At 41.9% G+C, this 17,065-nt stretch overlaps 1 protein-coding gene across 1 annotated transcript in view; it reads right to left on the bottom strand.

Annotated features, from left to right (window-relative positions):
- Positions 1 to 84: 84 nt before the first annotated feature.
- LOC118795885 (cyclic AMP-dependent transcription factor ATF-6 alpha-like) overlaps positions 85 to 17,065 on the bottom strand; it is a 53,329-nt gene continuing 36,348 nt past the window's right edge. Inside the window, exons 15-16 of the mRNA XM_036554657.1 lie at positions 12,117 to 12,201; positions 85 to 325 (exon numbers count right to left, since the gene is read on the bottom strand). Of these exons, the coding sequence (XP_036410550.1) occupies positions 132 to 325; positions 12,117 to 12,201 (279 nt within the window). The 3' untranslated portion in view covers positions 85 to 131. The remainder of the gene's footprint in view (positions 326 to 12,116; positions 12,202 to 17,065) is intronic.

Raw genomic sequence — 17,065 nt, 5'->3', positions numbered from 1 at the left:
AAACAATAGCTAAAAAATCAAAAAGAACAGAGAAGTTTTTACCATTTCAAAATGTCACCAATGTGCAACCCCCTATGAGTGTGTTTGGAGCGGTAAGACATTGAAGGTCATTTGCATTGGCTTGGTTGACTTTAGGCTGAACCTGTGAGCACGCCCATGGGAGGTGTGGCTTGGCCATTGCTTGAGGTTGAGTGATAGGAGTCTGTGTGATTGGCACGCAAGAATACTGGGATACTGGAGGTCTTGATGTGGAGGATCCTGGTGTCCATGACTTCACAGTCTATTTGCATCATCACCTCATACTCTTCATCTTTTATCACAGTCTCTGTAAAGAGAGGAAAACGCATACATAAAGTATATATGCAGAACTGGTATATATTTTTTGTAAAATAAAGAGTAATATTATATAAATTATTAATTATATTGTATAATGCATATAATAACATGCATGAAAGCAGCAAAAATAGCTATAAACGATCATATTCTGTAATTAGATTAGATTTCATACTTTGCTGTGTATTGACAAATATTCATTTTTCATAAGAGGTGACAAAACAAACAAAACATCACTAACTGAACATCCTGAGAGACCTTCACCTCAGTCCAAGCATTAGCTTTCATGGACGCAAATGAACCCACATCTAAAACCATTTTAACTGCTGTTCCTAGATCAGCTGGCATGCCGTAATTCTGGAAGGGAGATAAGGAGGATACCCTTGGGAGGTGGTTCCCTTCTACTGTGTCTGGAGAACGGTGTCAGAGGCTGTCCTCACCCCTCCACAAGGCCCTTGTTTGGAATGCCTATAAACCTGGCTCATTAAACAGGTGTCAGACCCTATTCGCAAACTGATCCTGCAACCGAGCCATGTTTGCCCGACTGCTGACACCCGAGCTGGGTCGCAGATCTTGGTGGAGGCTCACGCCACGCGAATCGGCTGGATGGTAAAGACATCATCCCATTTATTGCCGTCTAAATCAACCCATCACACTGGCCGGAAACTAAAAAAGCCAGAGAGCTCCCGAAAGGAGAGGCCCTGTCTTTAGAACACACCTGTTGAAGCCGTTAGCCAGAGTCATCCCCAGTCCTGGCCTGCTGGCTGGAATTTTCTAACGCACCACAATCGGTCCATGATGGACAAGCCCCAGGGCCTTCAAGAACCTCCAAGGTGCTTAATATATGGGGTAACGAAATAACCAGAGCCTTATAAACCCTAACAACCGTGCCATTGTGCGCTTGGTTCTGTGACAGTCCTTTTCTGACCGCTTTACCATATGCCAATGAAGTACACTAACCAGATTCTCATGGCACTGCCATACCAAGGTTTACTGTATTTTTCAGTCATCAGAGTTTGTGGCCGCCTCCTTTGTCCTTCCTTTTCTTATTACCATATGCCTTTAAGCGAAACAGGACAAAGTATAACAGGAGGCTGAATCTTGCGGGTTGCAGTCAGTGCCAATGGTTTCTCAAATCCATAAGCAAATGAGTTGAAGCTTGCCGCTTATTTACTTCCAGTACCGATCTATGTTATGGATGTTGTGATTTAGTGACACTGAGGTATATGGTACTGTGTGTACTTGATGATTTCCCACAGTTTTATAGGTTGTCTAGTTTCAGATTAGCACACGCTAACCTGTGGTAGTGCTTGAATGGTGTTGTGCTCACACTTGCTGGTATAAGTATACATTTCTGTTCTCTTGTGCTGGAAGTCACTCTGTACCAGAGCACCTTAATACAATGTGGTGGCAGCTCTGTCTCATATGGGGCAATAGCAGCCATAGAGCTTCACTATTTCAAAAGTCTTTCATTAAAAAAGGGGACGGCTCCTGAATGCCTCTGTGGTAAAGGCATTTGCTTAGAACACAGTTGATCCCTATGGCCTGAGTTCAAACCCAGCCGTGTCCCCGGCGATCAATGGGAGCTTGCAGCGACAACAAATTGTCTCTGTTCCACTGATGAGAGGGGTGGGTAGGTCAGCCAGGTTTGTCCGTGTAGTTGCACACTAGTGACCCCTGCTGGTCACACACCAACTGTCTGCCTGTTTAAGATGCACACGATGCACTCATGTCTATGGAGGTTTAGCATGGGGGCTGCAGTGTGAAAAGAAGTTGTGGATAACATCACATGTTTTGGAGAAGAGCATATGTTAGTCTGTGCTCTCCTGGATTGTCAGCAGTAGTTGCAATTGGCAGCAGTGTAATGAGCACAGGGCATTCAAAATTAGGAGATAAAGGGATAAAAAACATTGGGCATTACAAATTAATATGAAAAAGTTTACAGGGATCTTGGGACTATGAAGGTGTGGCATATGTTACACAGTATCTTTACTATTTACTCTTGAAAGACATTAATATCAAACAGGCAGTTCAGGAATGCTCTTTCCTGAAGTGTAATTTCTTTCTCAGAGACCAACTAAGCAAAGAGCAGGTTATAATTTGTAATTAGATAATAAAGTTAGTGTTTAGATTCTGCAGATCTAGTTTCCTGGCATTAACACTGAATTTGTGCAGCAGGGAGGCAACTCTGGTGCAGATGAAAGGGACAGTGAGGCATGCACATGTGGTGGGGCAGTAAACAGGGGCACATGGCTGTGTTTAGTAATTATCACATTAGCCAAGTCATGCTTCTTATCAGTGCATCTCCTGTTTCCAAATAACTCCAACTCAGAGCTCTATTTATAGGAGAGTCCCTTTAATATTGACTTTGGCAGAAACTCCTGGTGGTGAGCTCCTGAGGCGAAGACACACTGTGGGCATGACTGGAGTATCGACCGCTTTGTAGCAATCACTGTGGTACAGGCACCCTACAGGAATGACTGAGGTATAGACTGTGGGATTAGGTAGAGTATAGACCCCCTGTGGGAAAGGATGGGGCATAGACCCCCTGTGGGAATGACTGTGATATAGGCTCCATGTGGGAATAGCTGGAGTACAGACCCCCCTATGGGAAGGGCTGGGGTACAGACGCCCTATGGGAATAACTGGAGTACAGACCCCCTGTGTGAAAGGCTGGGGTTCACATGCTCTATGGGAAAGCCTGGGGTGTAGAGTCCCTGGGGTATTTGTTGTATTTATTGTGTCTGTATTTTTAACAACTACCTGTGGAGCCAAAGACAAATTTCCACATATGTGGACAATAAAGTCATATTATTATTATTGTTATTATTATTGCTATGAAGGAGCTGCATACTGCAGTCATTCACAGGACAGTATGTGATTAAGTCACAGCAGAGTCCTCAATGGAGTAAACCCTAAGAAGCATGTTTGATATTATGGTCACACAGCAGTTCTCCCTATAGTGGTAAAGAACAGGTAAACAAAACATTGCTGGATCAATTCCCTTGTAGGGCACTACTGCTGTACCCTTGGGCAAGGTACTTGAACTGAACTGCCTCAGTAAATATCTAGCTGTATAGCTGAACAACATGTAAAACTGTAAGCTATGCAAATCCCTCTGGTTAAGAGTGTCTGTTAAGCCTGTTGTACTTTGGGGCAAGGCACTTAACCTGAATCACCTCAGTAAATAATCAGCTGTATAAAAGGACAACATGTAAAAACTGTGAAGTATGCAAGTCCCTCTGGATAAGACTGCGTGCATGGAACTGTAATGTGATGTAACTGGTAATCAGCCAAACATCATCCTATGCTTTAGCTTATAGCTTTGGCTTGTTAGCCTTGAATAAATTGCTTGAATAGGATGGCCCAAGCATGTTTACAGTCTTCACCAAACAGAGCCACACTTCAAAAGGAAAAGCAAGAGGTATCTGCTGCTCCCAAATTATAAAATAATTTCCTTGTGGTGGCATTTCTGTGTGCCAGAATGCTTTCTCTTATCAACATGAAACATGCAGTCAAGCTCTTGGCTTTAAATGTGTCTCTACATTCTACTAATATCTTTTCATTAAATCTTTTGTTTTATTATTTTTAATGTAGTAAAGGCATCAAAAAATGAGCACATAACTTCATACATCTTTTAAATGCATGATGTTTAAACAAGTAACTATTATACAAAGAAGATCACTGAGAACTCACTACGGTTGAGTGAGATGTAACACTACAATAGCTACCAAGTTTGTGAGAACATATTTAAACATATTTAAACACATTATATAACATTACATGACGTCATTTAGTAGATGTTCTTACCCAGAGCGACTTCCAAAAAAGTGCATCACTATGCATTACTCTGTTCTAATTTGCAGGTTTTGAGGATTTTTAATAATAGAAATGAAATGTAAATGATAAATGAGATGATAAAATGTTTGTTTGGTCGATGGACAAGCTGACAATTTCAATACAACAAAAGACAGCATTCAAGAGCAAGGAATTTCTTATAGCTCACACTATGGGACAGACAAATAGCCCCCATCATGAAAACGACATTGTGGGATATGCATATGGTAGCCATTTAGTTACAGAAGTGGCCCTTGACAATCTCTAGTCGAGCAAGGTGAATTAAAGCTTTATGGGTTCTGACAGTGAGTGCTGCACCTGCAACAACTCTCCATGACAGCGCAGACTCAAACCCTGGAGGGAAGCGGGTTATGATTAATCCACACCGCACCCCTATAGAGCACTGCAGCTGAGCTGTAGACACACACCCTCCACTCTCTCTTAAACCCCCGAATTTCAGCCCTCCATTCCTCCAGCCGTCCTTGGGAACCACCGGCTGACCCTGAGGAGTATGACCAAACATCCTCAAAAAATAAAAAGAAGGCTTTCAGTGTTCAAAGTGAAAATATTTCTGCTTGTTTCCCCAAATCACCATGATAAGTTATTCTTAATTGGTCCACCTGGGTCCCTTACTTCCTGTAAAATAAAGAAGAGGTTAATTGCCTAATAAGGCAATGTGTGTTCCTGAGCACTCATACAGCCCTTTATGGAAGCTGCCTGCGCATGGATTTAAGGCACAGATCTACCGATTGTTTTCAAGTGCCAGTGCAAAACAATCTCCAGCAGCTGAAGCTCGTTTTATTTATTTTTTTTCCAAATAGCTGACATTTGTAAATGAGCACAAGTTGTAGCTGGAACAAATTATGATCCGCTTCAGAAACACTGAGTATCTCACCAATGTATCTAGCTGTGTGGAATGAGCACATCACATCTCTTAAAGGCAGTAACACAGACACCAAACAAGACTGAGAGAGAGAGAGAGAGAGAGAGAGAGAGAGAGAGAGAAATGAATAGAGTCATCTCTGCCTGCTAGTTTTAGAGCTTGCTAACCAAATAATGTCTATGGACATACTGAAGCACAATGTAAAATGCAGTGCAATTTGGCTCTAAAAAGACAGCACATCATGGATTATCTAACCACAGTGACTGACAAAAAACTGAGAATACTTTGACAAAGTACCAACTCAGTGAGCACACACAAAAACATGGCTAACAAAAGACAATTGGCTGCTTACAAACAGTCAATTCAAAGAGATTGAGACAGGTGATTAAGAGTAGAGAGCAGTGTTTAAAATGAGGATCAGGGGAGACCCAGGACCACCTATAATTCACAAAGGACCCCCGTAAGAAAGATATTTTATGCTTAGGGGTCCCATGTTTAACATTTAGTCAAAATAATCAATATTAATATTGGTAATAAATCCCTGTGCAATAACGATGCCTAAATGCCATATGAGCAATAAATTTATCAAAACCCTAAAGAGGCAATGGTCAGGGCAGTCACGAGTCCTGAGATGCTTCGTGCTAGCCCTGCTCCGACTACAGGCTGCTGTCGTACTCACTCACAGCATACTGACAGACAGCCTCAAAGTTAACTTGTGCATTACGTCAGATTCAGAATTTGATGTTAAATAAATCTGCATTATAATGTGAATGAAATTCATCTTAGTAATTATATCAGGCATGCAGAGATTGCATTGGTCTCTCTCTCTCTATTTTCTAACTTGAACATTATGTTGATTCATTTTTTTCCACTTTTGTCCCCACAGAATAATGTCACAATAGCTAATGTTAGGGAGTTTATTAATAGGCAAGCTCTACTTCTAGGCTGCTGGGCTGCTGACCATGTCAAATTTGAACAACAAGCAGCTTGGCCTGTCAGTGGTAGAAATAATCAGGCTTAAACAGGCATGTGTGATTTTGCAAATTTGATTTTGGGATGTTTTTGAGGCATGTTTAAGATAGCTTGGCCAGCTACCACTCATGATTCTTAGTATCACTACTTACTACTGTCACATTTGAGGATTGTTGGGGCAATGGGTGCACACATATGATTCTGCATTTAGCCATTCCCAGACCAGAAGCTACTAATTAGTGGGTCTTCTTATATGTGACAGTTAATTAGCTATGCAAGTTATTGTTTTATTGTTTTATGAATGTCAGTTAAGTTAAGACTACTAACAATACATATGCAAAGAAGAAGGGATGTTTATAGTTTACACAACTGTGCGAATGCACTTTTTCACTGGATTACAAACCAGTGACACCAGTGATTGACCATTAAACAGAGAGCTCCCTTCAGAGGCACTGGACACCATCCCTCAATAATAGAAAACACTGGGGAACTATGAGCAGGACCTGGACTCTAGGAGGAGGTGTGTTGTGTTGACCTAAATATGGGACCAAAGAGAGTTGACAGATTAGGTAACACTAGCTGGCTAGTTAGCTTCTTTGGTAGCCTAATGTTGACATACCCAGTCTTTATGAATTGCTCACAACAAAACAGAGTTGGAAACAAATTTAAAGTTAGTACTGTGCTTATTCTTATTCTATTCTTATTCTTACTTTATTCAGCCAGTCTTATTCTAATTAAGCAGGAAGTGTTGCAATGTAATTGATAATGTAGTGGACTAATTTCATTGGCATAATGAAGTGTACATTACATATTATTTATTCAATAAATCTTATAATGAATTCAGCCTCTGTTGTTACATGAGATTTAAGTATTTGATTACAATTTAAAATTAGCAGGTGGATCTGTTTTATATATACACTCAAGGGTGTGCATTATTGCAATTATTGGCACCGAGTGACGCAGATGTACCTAGCAGCTCGACACTCTTTCGTCTATTGTTGCTTTATTGATTACCCCACAGGGACTGTTGCTACAGACTTTAGTTACTTGAATTTTTACTTACATTTTTTAATTAAAATAGCATAAATCCCATTTTTTTTATAAACAACTTGCATACGTGCAAACTTAATTTCTATCTATATCTGTATTGCACAGCTTGTTACTTTGATACGTTCCAGATATGTTGCTCCATTCTCAAACTTTGAAGGACTCAAAGGAGTTCTGAAATTACAGGACCATAATACCATTCTTTAGAATCAATTACATAGAGTGCATGAACTGTTCACAGTTTTGGTACGTGATGTGAGAGATGATAACTGGCTCCAGGCACCTACCTATGTATGCGGCCCCAGGCAGCAATTTAGCCAATACAATTTATGTAGCGTTAGTTCAGGTGATGCTATTCAAATCTCTTAGTACCCTAATTTATGGGGTTATTACACAACTAATATACATGGTTCATGTTCAGCAAACCAACTGTGTGTGTGCGTGCGTGCGTGTGTGCGTGAACTGTATAGGCCTATCTTCCTGAATAATAAATCCCATAGACTGAATTACACTGAATCGAAATTGAATTGAATTAATAGGAACAGAAAGGGAAAGGGTGGGGGGGGGGGGAAGAGAGAGACACAGTAAGGAATCTGAGATGGTGATAGAGTGGGATTGATGGTGGCAGACTGTGCCCCTGCTCTCGGGACAGACAGCAGAATTCCCAAATGTGGAATGGATGTCAGCACTATACCAAGGAGGAGGCTGCCTTTCATTAAAATGCTTTCCATTCATCTCATAAACTTTTCAACAGAGGAAACACAGAGCACAGTGGACTGTTTAAAGATGGATTACACAAGCGTCTGTTTCTAACAGCGAATATTCATCAGAAACCGTATTCTTCATCGGCATTGTTACGTGCAGCCCACTGGGCGTGTGGAGTCTGGGTCGCATGCACATGGGTTATGATTATCATGGACTCCTTTAGACCTAAGATGATCAATATCTCTCAATACATATACTCATTTATCATGCCAGACACAGTAGAGGTACCTTCCTACCTAAGTTAACTTCCAATCAGATGGCCATGTGTAGTTTGAGTCCAGTTTTAACCACAGATACTACAGCAGTAATCACCGATTTAAATATTAATAGATTAATACTATAATTCTTCCATCTAATGGGAAAGAAATGCATTCTGTTGATTTTATTATTACAATTATTATTATTAGTAGTAGCTGAATAATTTGTAATGGTAGTGATAGTGTAGTAGTATTAGTAGTACTAGTAATAGTATAACTAGTAGCGGCAGAAGCAGTAATAGCAATAGTTGTGGCTGTAGTGACAGTGGCAGTAACAGTGTAGTAATCTTAGCAATCACAGTAATGATGGTGGCAGTAGCATAACCAAAATGAGAACAATCCAAACAAGAGGAATAACATTCATAATGACATGCAGTATGAGGATTTATGAGACGGTGTGGCAGCTGTACGCTGGAGTCTCGGGCTGCTAGCGGAGCAGCGAGAGGGCAAGAATACGGCGGCTCACAGCGCAGCCATGGGGAGGCACAGAGACATGTTTGCGAGACCTGGAGGGGAGCCGTGTCTGCGGGTGCCGGGGACTCGGGCCAAGTGAACCCCAGGGGCGTCCAAGAGGACTTTACTTTGGCCCCACTCCTGTCTGTGAGCGCTGAACTAATGCGCCGCTATGTGCTCGAGGGACCAGCACTGGAGGGGCGTTTTTTTTTTTTGCTGCCTCGGCAAATTTAGCTGCCATAACAATGTAAAATATTCTAACATGGTTTTTCACGTGATCTAAAGTAGAATATCACATTATTATAAAGATAAATGAGAACATAGTCTAATTGCAAAATAATGACAGAGGTCTTGCGACTGTGACGACTGGTCTTGACCAAGCAAGCACTGATCTGTGTCCGAGAGTGAATTGACAGGTAACAGGAAATGATGTTTACACACGTGGTCATTTTTTTACATCCAAATCACCTCCTCCTGACTGTCAGACTGTGCTTTGAGTGTATTCAAAGTAACACCACTTTGTCTCCTAAAATAATGTTGTGAATGTTCATTCAAAATGAACACTTATGAGGCACGCCACCATACACTACCAACATACCAAATAGTACACCAAAAGAATCTGTTTTTCTTTTTCACAGTTGTCTGTTTCTTCTCTTTCACAACCCTTAAAGAGCAAATCACAGACAAACTACTGTGTGAGTAGGGATAAGTGAACTGGTTCATTAAAATCAAACAAGCAGCCTTTTTCACTGTACCACAAGAACAGTATTACTTCCTGAATAACAGCACTGTTCAATGTTTCAAGGCCAATAATGGAACAAAGAAAAGCAATTTCGCTGTTTGCTTAATGCAAATAAATCCCAGACAAAAACGCAACATCGTTTCGTAGGACACCGCAAAAGCTTTCACGTTTTATCTCCTGAATTGGCCAGGAGATCTGATGAGGCTGTCACAATGACCCGTTCTTTCCTCTTTTGTAATAGTGTCAAATTAGCCTGGCTCATTCTTTCCTGGTTAACAGCATATCAATGCTGATCCCCTGGAAATGAAACCCAGAAGGAGAATGTATGACTAGGGCCCAGAAGAGAACAACGCACAGATCTCAGACACTTCCAGTGCCTCCATTAAAGCTTAACAGTATAGACTGTAGGTATTATAAAATATATATTTTTCACAGCTGGAAAAAAGACACCGTAATTACATCTTTGTAAACACTGCTTGCCAGGAACAACAAAATCTGTGCTTTCCCCAGGCAGTCCTTACATTGGTCATTTTTCCAAGGCTGAAAACAGTGTAGCAGAAAATAAACTGACCACCATCCCAACTTCTCCTCCAAAAAACGAGCTTCACGGTCGGACACGCCACTTAAAACGGCTGAATGACAGTGCTCTGTTTATGATACAGGGTAAACATTTTCAGAATCACTAAACAGTTGTTAAAATTGTTGCCACATTTTGTGCATGATTGACACTGGGTAAAAATTAAGTGTGCTTTGCATTATTGTTCCAATATAACTATATTTGAGTAGGTTTTTCCTATACTTAGTGCTGCAGTTACATGTTACCAAATACATCAGATTTTTGATCAGATTTAAAATATAAACTCAGATTGATAATATACTCTGTTTTATTATTCTATGCCAATCCCACACAATATATTCAAAATCTGGGTATTAACAGTATTTTCTTGTGACCACTATCATGGAAATCAAATGCCATCAAGTTAAGGCAGAAGTGCTCTGCATTCATTTCTGCATGACAGCCATCTAAGATCAACAGGTCTTTCAAGTTTGAGTTGTTCAGTTTAGAATCTATTCAATTTGTCCACATTTAAATAAACTCAGCTAACACTTGCTATTTTATGTGGCAAAACTGTGAAACATCGAAGCAAAAGCTATGCTGACGGGGCAGTCTAAGGAGCTAAGGAAACAGCCTGGGGTTTGCAGGAGACAGCCCAAACAAACACTATGTATTTAATGGTTTTCAACTAAATGGCATACATCCTCAAAGTGGAGTTTGGGGGTAGGGCTATGTCACTGTTTACTCAATCCAGAGCACAATTCATCTGTTTCCCACGTCCCATATCAAATTTTCTAACCTGCAATTAAAGAAACTATAAATGTCAGGGAAGAAGTTGGCTATTGTCTAAAAGTGGTTGCATCCGGGAGTTCAAAAAATTTGAAGAGGTAGCAAAGATGTAGTTGTTTGGATTCAGGAAAGAGACATAGAAGCAACATACATACATCCAAGATACTCCATACTACAACCAGATATTTGGCTCCTGCATTTCTGGTGTTCTCTGTGCTTTATTCCCTTGGACTCTTTCCTTGGTAACTAGAGGTTTCAGGGCTGTGTGCATTGCTCTGCTAGCTATGGATGTTCTGATTAGACCAAGCCCCACGAATGTTTATAATGAGACAGCAAATGAAAAACTTGCAGCCTCAATAATGGCTGAGACAGAACTTCAAATGTTACTTAAAAACCCAGGTTCAGTCTATAACAGTCTCAATCAACAAAGAAAATTTCCAAGTCAAATGCCAACAGAGGCTCACACCAAAATGACAAAATACTGATAGTGGCTTACCACTTACAAGTAAGCAGCATTAGCAGAAAAAAAGGTTAGGTATAAAAATGTTCAGGCATTGCAGAAGCTGTCTTCTCTCCATTTCCTTCTAATCTCTCTAACAGTCCCTAAGGGACAAAACCTCCAACTGGACACTTTCTTCTGAAGGCTGGGTGAAGGCTAACCTTTGAGGAAAAGTAATTTTTTCAAACGCTAACACCGTACAACAGTGATTGCCTGACCATTCATTTTCTACGCCTTGAGAGACACTGTCAACTGACAATTTATGAACAAGTGAGAAGAAGAACAACTCAAACAAACAGTCTCAATTTGAATTTTCTAACAGAAGTGAATGCTTCAGCTTGCTTGTAAGTTCAGACATTTGTGAGTTAAATACAAGACCAGCACAGCCAGGGTTCAGAAAAGAGGCCTTGACCTCTTATTAAACATTTATAATTTCGTGCATAGTAATTAAAACCTTCCACTAAATTTCCAAAAAAAAAAAGAAAAAGCTGGACAACCTCAGCCACTTTTAATGAGATGTTCATTTCTGCCTTGCCATACCATTTGGGTATTTGCTGTGCGCAGAACACTGAACTGAAAGAGTGCATTTGCTCAATATGTGAACATCAGGCTTCAAGGATTTCATATGAATTCAATATATTTCATAAGAATTCAATTTATCAGTTCTACTAGTAAAAAAAGGATTCATAAATGTGCGTCAGTTGTCAAAATGTAAGCAGATGTGCCATTTTTTACACATACAATAAACAGATGTCCATCTTGTTCCTTCTGAGAAAGCTTTTTCTTGGAAGCTTGTCTGCAAGCACTTGGGGAGCAAATTCATTTCTCATGAGTTGATTTGTCAGCCTAGTTCTCATAGGAGATGCTTCCTGCTCCTAAGGCTTTTGAAACAATCAAAAAGTATGTGAATGGATTTTGCTTTACTCCTTGTCCAGGGTTATTATTTCTGGTTAATGCCATATGCAACACTGTACGATGCTTACCATTAGGAGTTACAGCTGGCAACACCAATGACATCTTTGGCCTGCTTCCTTTACTGTGGTTGGTAGCAGGAAGAAGAAGGTGATCCTAAAAGAGAGTAAAAAATACATTTCTTAGATTAAACAGCCATTAAGGATAAATTAGACCCAAATTCATGCAACACCCAGGGCAGAGATACGTTAATTGTTTTACATCAGTTTTACACGCAGACATTCAATCAAGTGCATACAGACACATATACACACATGCACAGGACACCACCAACAAACCAACAGTCAATGGCACCCTAATGTGTTCTACGGTATAGTAGATAAGGAGCTGGCCTTGTAGCTCAGATGTTGTGGGCTCAGTTCCCAGATGGAGCTGTAACCCTGAGCAAGGTTCCTAACCTGCATTGCCACAGTAAACAGCTGTATAAATGGACAAACAAATATACACTGCATGTGCAAGCCATCCCGGATGAGGGAGCAAATCTGTAGAGTGATTCCGTGTTCTACAGCGACAGGTGGGTGGCGACATAATGACTGGTCTGGGACACTGCGCTTCTCTTCCTTTTGCCCCAGGGAGATGGGAGTGGGGAGGTCACGGCCAAACCAGAGTTTCAGACAGCTGACATCACCATCTCAATCTGTAGAGAAAGGAAGCGGACCAGGGCCCAGAGGAAGAAGGCGGGCGGGTGGGCGGACAGTGGAGCTAGAGGGACCGGCACTGGTCTCATTCTCCAAACTGTGACCCGAGAGGGGGCCTCCACCACACAGGAATCGACCGTTCTGCACCGATTATATAATTACACTGTTGAGAATGCACTTAAGGACAACTTCTGCAGGGCTGCCTTCTGGAAAACGATCACTTTGCCCAACATTTGATTACAGCCGGGAATTACTTCAGCTTCAGGTTTTCTGAATATGCCATTAAGAACACACCACTGGTCTATAAAATGCAATTAACATTGTAGTTGGAACTTTTCTGGAAGAAGTGTTTGGTTGGAAGCACAATGAATACACCAAGTCCTTCCAAGGATGACTTACAATTTCTCAGCCAACCAAATTCTTTCCCTGAGTTTTATGGGGTCTAAGAGAATAACCCTTTGTGCTTTTCGACTGAGCCTTCCAATATTTTAAAACTGAGCGTGCACACACTGCTCAGAGGCCTGAACATTAAGTAATAAGAGACCAAATATACCATCCTCTTTCATTTCTCCTCTTTTTTTCAGCCAACATTTTGTGATTGGTGCAGAGATCAGATATTTACAGCAACAGCAGAGCTTGCACAGAAAGCTAAACCACAATGTACACCAGATATGCAACAGTAAATATGCTATACAGTTCTCACGGTGCCAGATTTAAGCCTCTTGGCTGAAACTCCAAAGCTGGTTCCATAGGAAGCGGGTCAGGGTTTAAAGCCCATCACCACAGCGGCCGTCAGCAGCACAGCTCTCAGGCAACAAAGAATCAAGGGCTGCCTGAATTGGACCCTGCTGATTACGACATGCAGGGATGCAACAGGTCGTGTGTTATTAGCTTTCCCAAGGCGGTGCTTAGGAGAAGGACGGGCAACATTCAAACAAGAGGCCTTCTGTTTGTCCTCTGATGTCTTTCTACCCCCCTCCCCTCCAAAGAGCCATAGCCTGTATTAGATGTATGAGTACAAAGCTTCAAAGCGACAGGCTCGGACGTCTGGGCGGAAAAAAAAATCCCAGAGACACGGCAGCAGGGTGGACGGAGTCCAGCAGGCTCGAATTCAGAGAGGGCCACCCCCCTTCCACACCCCTGGATAATTTCATTTCAGTACAGCGGGGTTTGGGGGGGGGGGGGGGGGGCACAGATAAAAACCGTCCAGGAGGAGGTAATGGAAAAACGAGATGCCAGGGCAGCACTCTGTCGTGCACCAGAGCAGGCACTCTTTGTTCTTAATGACTGATCATGGAATAGAATCAAAATGTCCAGAATACATGGTTGGGGTTAGGATTGGAGGTTGTGGAGGCTGATCTGAGATCTGCTCTCAAGGAAAGGTAGTACCTGGAGAGTAATGTGACTCGTGGACGGAAGTGTAACAGCACATGGGGGCCAAGAAGATTGTGATCTTGCCGGTGTGTTCTGAGGTCACTTCTGAGACGTTCTCTCTAGGGCTCCCATAACATGTCAATCCTTCCAGAAGGTCCTCCCCAGCTCAGACGTTTACACGAAGAATAGAGTTGCAGACGTAAATATTTCTTTTCACTACTGATTCCTCTGGGATCACGTTAGGGCTTGAAAGCGCTGTGCTTTATATAAACAAGTGACTGTGCCACATAGCTAGGCGACATAGAGGAAAAGAAAAAAGGAGGAAACTTCTATCTTTTCCTGAGAAGTGCCAGAGGTCAAACACACCAGAAAGAGCAAACAGAGAGAGCTGGTTCTAATTCCTTCAAACAACGCCAGTCTGGCAGAGCTGGGAAAGGCAGAACCTGGATGGTGTCTGAACATATGGGGTGCAGTTCTCTCATGCAGTCTCAGCTCCTCCACAGTCAGTCTGAGACAAGCTGGCGTTCGCTGCACTTTAATCAAGTGCGTCTGCTTATGGACATCAGAGAGGCAGAGATATAGGGACTAAGACAGTGCGTGGGCGGGCCAAATCCTGTCAAACTTTCTGACTTCTGCTTTACAGAAGAAAGTGGTTATCGTTGACAATCGGATTACTGCTAACACGCTTTTAATTCAGCGTAGCAGTTTATCCTCAGCACTACGGGGCTTAGCACTGGAGCTTAAAATGACAGAGTGGCTAGCTGACAGTGAGATGGTGACAACCCCAAAATAAGGAGGGTGCAGCTAGTTGTTCTTGATTATTGCGATAGCCACCTACAGAACCTTTACGTTTGGGTTTCCATTCCCGGGGCGGCCCCTGCCCTGGAGATCCCTTCAGAAGGGGTGGGCGGTGAAAACCAGACACTGCTCTGCTCTTTCCATCAGCCATGGGGACCCCAGGATGGGACGGGGCGGGGTGAGCCAGCTTTTGCTGGGCTGCAGCAGCTGCACAGCCTACCGGCATCCTCCCCAAATTCTGACTTCTGCAGACATCACGACAATGACAACACCGGGTCCTGACAGGGCTGCACACCTCCAGAGTTCCACTTCTTTTCTGCTCACAGGTAAAAGCTGGAGTCACGCAGACATGAGAGCAGTGCTGGGCGTACCCAGAGTCCTCTTTCAGCCATGAGCTTTTAGGCCTTATCCATACAGCAATGAGCTGAACATGCTGAAAATCATGACCGAAATTCTGAGCGCACCACAAGCTGCAACCTGCAACCCTGCCGTCAAAAAGAATCAGTCATGTACCAAGACAAAGAAAGACCTCGGTCGTGTACTCAGACAAATAAAGACCACATAATTTGCATAGCAGAGGGCTCTTAGGACAGCATCTTACATCAGGATATATACAGCTGGATATTTACTAAGGCAATTTAGGTTAAGCAGCTTGCACACAAGCTTGTACAAAATCTGTGCTCCACCTGGGAATCGGGCAGGCAAACTTTGAGTTATAGGCCCTCATCCTTAGCACTTCACCTGTAAAATACCACAAAATGACTGGGGTGAGTTTGAAGCAGATTTTGTTCTGGAGTTATTGTGTGGGCAGGGATGGATCAGGGCCTACAATATTGGATGAAGCACCTTGGAGGACATGTGGTCCCCCTTGCATCTAGCAACAGACACCACAGAGCTGGCTACCCCCAGGAGGACCGTGGTGATTTCTTTCATATTCATAAGCTAGCTAACGTTTCACACAACTCCATTGATTAAAAAACAGCTTATGTAGGCGACGGTATCAATAATAGTCCGCCTACCAAACATTTCAAAGCCAAATTTGGAAATGAATATAAGTGTATAATGACGTTAGCTTGTAATGGTGTTACTCTCAAGCATTTTCTTTTATTTTTATAGCTAGCTAAGGTTACAAATAACCTTAGCTTAATTATCATGCTTCATACTGTAGACCTATGTATTTATATGCTCTAGATAATGTTCATACGATTTATTATTCATTCAGCGATGCATATTAATATGAAAGCTCCACACATGAGAGGTTATTCAGTACAATCCAGTTCAGACGGTGTATCTTACAAATAAAACACAAATAAAATTTGCTTCTTGTAAATAGCAACAGGTCTCTTTCAATGTATGTAATGTTTATATGTGTAATTTTGACAAAACCTAACCCCCGAACAACAACATTGACAAAACCTAAACACCAACTTCCCCCCAATCCCCCCCCCAGACCCCACTATTATGGGCAATGAATTCCTCAGTTTCAATTGTATGTTAGAGCCTTTCCATTTTAAAGGATAAAAACCTCATGGACACATTTCAGAGGATTACAAAGCCAAAACTGTGGAGGCACTGTTCAATGGCTTGCCCCTAGTGCTGCTGGTCACACATCATTACTAGCTACTGTCTGCAGCTCAGTTTGGGTGAGAGACACTACTCTTTTTCAAGCTGATTCCTCTATCTTGGCCAAAAAGCAATCAAAATGTCCCCTCAGCTCACTGTGTGCCCACCATTACCTAAACAGGAGACCATAGTAATCAGCAAATTTGCTGTGATTCATTCTGCCAACTTTTATCTCATCCAGATAACACAGAAATAAACATTCACTGAATCTACTCTGGACTGAGGTAAAGAGGTCCCCCTGAGCAGTAACTTGTGCACTTTGTGAGCATGCATTGGACTTCAGTGGTTATAAATGTCAGTGTTTGTAGAAACAATAATGGAGGAATCACCTAACAGCAGAATCATTTGCCAAGGGGCTTTTAACCAAACCTAATGAGCCTTTTTCCTTAAATAAAAAAGGCATTGTTAAATTGTGAATGGAAGTCCATTCTTAGAAAAGTACAAGTGACACCTATGGACATTTGGAAAATTGTGGAAAATTATGTGATGACACAAAAAACGCAGGCTAGCTCCAGGATTTGCTTTAT

This window comes from Megalops cyprinoides, chromosome 20 (genome assembly GCF_013368585.1).
Source record: "Megalops cyprinoides isolate fMegCyp1 chromosome 20, fMegCyp1.pri, whole genome shotgun sequence".
NCBI classification, from domain to species: domain Eukaryota; kingdom Metazoa; phylum Chordata; class Actinopteri; order Elopiformes; family Megalopidae; genus Megalops; species Megalops cyprinoides.
Note: the sequence above shows the minus strand (reverse complement) of the source record. Positions and strands in the feature narration are given on the sequence as shown.